This window comes from Fukomys damarensis, unplaced genomic scaffold (genome assembly GCF_012274545.1).
Source record: "Fukomys damarensis isolate Sample0158 unplaced genomic scaffold, DMR_v1.0_HiC HiC_scaffold_28, whole genome shotgun sequence".
Classification (NCBI taxonomy): domain Eukaryota; kingdom Metazoa; phylum Chordata; class Mammalia; order Rodentia; family Bathyergidae; genus Fukomys; species Fukomys damarensis.
In genome coordinates, this window is record NW_022900940.1 from 13,743,067 (window position 1) to 13,748,191 (window position 5,125).

The 5,125-nt window shown below is 49.6% G+C and overlaps 1 protein-coding gene across 1 annotated transcript in view; it reads left to right on the plus strand.

The window, feature by feature from the left end:
- Window positions 1-4,396, plus strand: part of LOC117283616 (deleted in lung and esophageal cancer protein 1-like) — a 12,121-nt gene extending 7,725 nt beyond the window's left edge. Inside the window, exon 6 of the mRNA XM_033756995.1 lies at window positions 4,049-4,396. Within this exon, the coding sequence (XP_033612886.1) occupies window positions 4,049-4,217 (169 nt within the window). The 3' untranslated portion in view covers window positions 4,218-4,396. The remainder of the gene's footprint in view (window positions 1-4,048) is intronic.
- The last annotated feature ends 729 nt before the right edge of the window (window positions 4,397-5,125 follow it).

Consider the following 5,125-nt stretch of genomic DNA (forward strand, 5'->3'; position numbering starts at 1 on the left):
AAAAAAAAAAAAAAAAAAAGATGACAGTGGCTCCTGTTCCAGTCCTGATGCTCTGTGGAAGTGAAACTTTGGTAGCTTGGTAGAGGCATGCTGGCCAACCACCACTCCCCTGACGAAGCTACTCTGATGGACCAAGACCCTCCTGGACTCAGAGGATACAAAACCAGCAGACAAGATCTGTGGGAAAATGGTCTCTCGAGAGTCCCCTTAGGCACATACTCAAGGTGGCAGATTCCTCCTGCAGCTGGGGTTGCTCTCCAGGCTGGACCTTAGGGAAGATGTAGATCACACTCCTAAAGTTAAGAGTACCTATGTGTGTGTGTTCACTTTCCTAACCCTGAACTGCCCAGATGCCATGCATCCCCCACGACACTCAATACACCACAACACGGTCTCAACTCTTCCTGACTCTTGAGCTGGCTGAGCAGCATGATGACCTTTTGTGCCCACGTGCAACCCAGAGCCACTGTACCATGCCAGAGGGTTCAGCATCTCAGAGGAAATACCCAGCTTCTCCATACAGTAGGTGGTCAAGAAGAAGCCAGAGCAATAGCTGGAATCTCTGTCAAGCCTCTTGCATGACTTGCCTGGTTGCTCCCTCTGTGCTGCCAAGGCCCAAGCAAGGGGAGAGACAGAGGGTCAGCTAGCTTGCAAAGGCCTCATGATCTCAATGATGCCCATGTCATTGTCAACTCTGCAGGCAATTATGGACCGGAGCTGACAGTGGCCTCTGGGCAGGGTCTCCCTGGGCCCCAACCCATGCCAAAGCCTACAGATACCCATTTATCTGTCTCCTGCGGAAGGGTAACTGTGTTCCAGCTGTGGCGTAATGAAGGCCTTGGGATTGGGGTGCTGGCCCATCCCACCTTTACCTTATAATACCCACCGGCCTCCCCCCAACCCCCAGTGCTTTCTGAAGCCCCATATACAAGGCAGGAGGGGGATCCAGGTCTGAAAACTGATGGAGTCATCTTACCTGCCTTTTACAAAGATACAGGGATAGCATAGGCAGGTCCAATGCCTATGATGTCAGGTGGGACCCCAACTGTATAGGACCTCAGGACCCAGAGGATGGGGAGGCCCAACTCTTCTGCCTTGAACCTCTGGGCCAGCAGGCTGGCTGCTGCCCATATCTCACCTGGCTAGAGTTTCCTAGGGCTGAATATTTTTGATGAGGCAGCATCAGGGTGGGGCACCCCAGCCCTCCCACAAACATCTTGGTGAGGGACTAGGTCAGCTCCAAGCTTCCAAAGCAGAATGGCCAGGCTGACTGCATCCCAGGCCCAGCCCAAGCTCGCCAGCTGTGGTGGGGCTTCTGCCCTTGAAGGAAGGCTTCAGCTTGTCAAGCCCTTTCCTGGGACACAGGGATGCTGTTCTTAGTGCCCTTGTTATGAGGATGGTAGTCGTCTGAGGTACAATCTCACTGTGGAAACTCCCTGCTCAGAGCCGTTGCTGTCCTGTCAGCCCCATGGATGGGCAGGCTCGGGCTTCCTTGGGATAACCCTCCTCCCTATTCCCACTCCTGTTTATTTGGGCAGACACAACCTGAGGCCTCAAAATCTGGGGACATACATCACCCCGTGGAAACTCTAAGGTACTACTGGGGTCCCTCATAACTCCAACCATTTCCCGGGAGGCAAAGGCATTCCTGTGTCCTCCTAGGGCTGCTTTACCATCAGCTCCAGATTGACACATTGGGGTCAAAGGCATGCTCAAAACATATGGGGAACTTTGGAACTGATACCTACCCCTTAGATTTTTTCACCCTGAAGGAACTAAGGATGCTTGGTTGTTTTAGGAGTAGTGAGGCTGGAGCCTCAGGAATATTCGTACAGGGTTCTGTTAGCTTCTCTGTTTGATACCATCACCTAAATTTCTCCTTTCCTCCAGTTTCCCTAAATTTAACAAAACAGATAACTAACCCCTTGGATACATTTTCCTACTTAAACAGTTTTGAAGTACAAGTTTTGTGAGGCTAAAACTTGTGATCAGATTCAGAATTTAACCACATACAGACTTCATAATGGGAAGGAATCTAAAGCTGACAACAAATGCTCGCATGCTCATCTGCTCACAAGAAGCTAAGAATCCCACCTTGGAGAGGGTAACTGTGTGAGAGATCACCCATTCCTTTACCACTGGGTGTCTGGAAGGCTCGGGTTGGGGCAACTTAGTCCACCTCTGCCTGAAGGCCTGAGCACCTTGATTTTTTCTGATGTGAGCAACAGCTCAGGACTTGGGTTTCTTCCCTAGATCCAGACCTTTTCCAGAAACTGTGATGGCAGGTCTGTCCTCAAATTGAAGGCCTCCAACTCGGATGGTGGCTATCATGTTCAGTCACCACCCTGCAGCTAGTTAAGGAAGATTACTGAGCAGAAGAAATTCAGGTTTGTCTAGTTAGAAGACTCTGAGATCCTTCTGTGAACAGTCAGAAGACCTGAAGAGCCACTAACCACAATGGTTCGACCCCTTCCCATCTCCTGCTGGAGGCATGAGTCTTGGAAATCACTGACCAACTAGGTTGGCCTCACAACCTCGTTCTCTAGCCGTCTTGATCTTGCACTCACTCTGAGCAGCACTCACTTCTGTTGGGAGGCCCATGCAAAGGTATCATACCTCTCCCAGGAAATGCCATACCACTTAGTTCTCCGCAGTTATCCTAAGACACAAACAGCAAAGCAGGTGGCCATGGATCAGGCACGCTGTACACTAGGCTGAGCTGTAGAGCTGTGTTTGGAATTTTGTGCCTCTAGAGCCAGTGGAAGGGAGCCCAATCCAAGCACAGAGACAGTAGTGAACACTGAGGAGGAGGCAGTCCCTGCATCCAGAGTGTGGACACAGGAAGTTGTCAGTGCCGGCCAGATCCTCAGACACTCATACCCCAAAGACACCCTCTCTAAAAGGGGGAGGGCAGGATGCATGCAAGCAGTGTCAAGGAGAGTTCCTCACTGGGTGGCCTGCTTCAGCCAGCCGAGGTGGAACAGTAGAGTTTGGCGGGTCACTAATGGCGGCTCCTAGCAGCTTTAATATGGCTCCCCAGTCTGCCCTGAAGATAGAACTTGGGGAGCAAGGCTAGGTGTTACCATATACCAGCCTCGATTTTCTATATCCTTTGGAGCCAGAAGACATGCCCAGGGGACACCTTCTCATTCCCGACCACTACTGCGGGAAGCCTCTGGGAACAGACTTTGGGGAATTGAAAAGTGTCTCCTGCGGAAGAGCACACCATCCGTACAAAGGTCCCGCCCTCCCTTTCGCAGCCAATCAGCAGGAGATATATGCGAGGACACGCCCCTGCAGAATCTTTCTGTTCAGTCTCGCCCAGGGATTGGTCTTTCTGAATCCCCGCCCGGGGATGCTGACCAGAAACCTTTACACTTTCCCCAGCCTTTTGCAATTAAGCTGGAGACAGGACTCTTTTTTTTTTTTTTTTTTTTTTTTTTTTTTTTTTTTGTGGTACCGGGGATTGAACTCGGGCCCTTGCGCTTGTGAGGCAGGCGCCAGAACGCCTGAGCTAAATCCCCAGCCCGAGACTGGGCTCTTAAGTGGTGTTGATTTCTTTTTTTTGAACCCGCAACGGTGAAGCCTGGGCCATCAGTATCCTTGCCCACCGAGGGGTCTGGACTCCTAATTCCTGTTTTCTCTTCCGTTTGGTAGTGCCCGCCGTCCTAGCACCCACGCCCGAGGATCTAGATACATTTCCGCGATGCTGAGTCTAGCTCCGATCTAGTCACCCCCTCCCAGGAAGTTTTTTGCTAAGAAAGAGGCTATTTGGGATCTTTGTCTGCTCAGAATGGATTTGACAAAGGTGCCGCAGTGAATCAAGCTCTTACATCTTACTAGATTGTGATCTGTATTATGTCTGTGTTGTGTACGAGTCTTAGTTCTTAGATCCTCTTCTTCAAGAAGATTTGGGAAGTTTCCCAGGATCAGCTAGGTGGGAAAGTTCCACAATCCAGGGGCCCCTATTGTTTCCCTGGAAAATAATGAGGCGTCTTGATGTCTTTTTTTCTCTTTTCTCTGATCATTGGAACCAAACTCTGGGAAGGATCCAACCTGCCAGCATTCATACCTTCGACAAAATACAAGTGGGGGAGGAAGAAGTTGCTGGGACTTGTACAGCTGATTTCCTCCCTCCCAAGGCAGTCTGCATATTCCCTTCAAGCCATCTATCAGTGAGAAAATGTCATATTCCTAGCTCTGTGTGCCCCAGGTAGACTCCAGGACCTAAATCCAATAGAAGTGGGTCCCTTCTTTGCTTTGGCTTTGGCCAAGTTGGAACAATATGCTTCTTCTTTCGTATTGTCCATTTAAAGCAATTTGGAGGCCAGGCGTGTTGGCGCACACCTCTAATCCCAGCACTCTCAAAGCTGAGGCAGGAGGATTGCTGTGAGTTCGAGACCAGCCTGGACTACATAGTGAGTTCCAGGTCAGTCTCACCTACATAGTGAGACCCTGTCTCAAAAAAATTAATAAATTTTAAAAATAAAGCAATTTGGAGAGGGCATCTTCTACATCTCTTTTTTGTGCTTTGTGAGAACTTCAGAGGTATCAGAGAAATGCCTATGTTTGTCATTTGCCCTTCTATATCCTAGGTTTATAATACAGCATATTCTATTTTGGGAGTGGTGGGGGCGCTTGAAACCAATAAGCTAGGATATGCCTTTCTCAGGTAAGGGAAGCTGGCCTGTTGAGGGATTGAGGTGGGCTTGGAAAGAGTTTCCAGGTAGAGGTGCCACTCCTTTTTGGTGCAGGCCACAGCAGGGTAACAGGAAGAACCAGGAGCACTGCCCTTAGCTCCCGATATTGAGAGCCTCCTTCTTGTCAGGGCTGTGCCATGCCCTGGGCCCTGGCTTTTCCAGTGACTGACTGTAGGCTGCTTTTCTAACCTCTGACAAATCTGGAGGACCCTGCTCCAGCCACATATCCTTGAGGACTCAGCTATGTCCTTGATGTCTTCCTTGGGCATATCTGTGTCAATCCAGTGCTACTGGTATCTTTTTAAGGAAATTGTTGCTTTTTCACTGTTTACTCTAACAAATTTGGAAGATATAAACAAAAAACCTAACCAGAACCTTTCCAACCTCAGAAACAACTTGACTGACAGTTAAGGGTGCTCAGACAT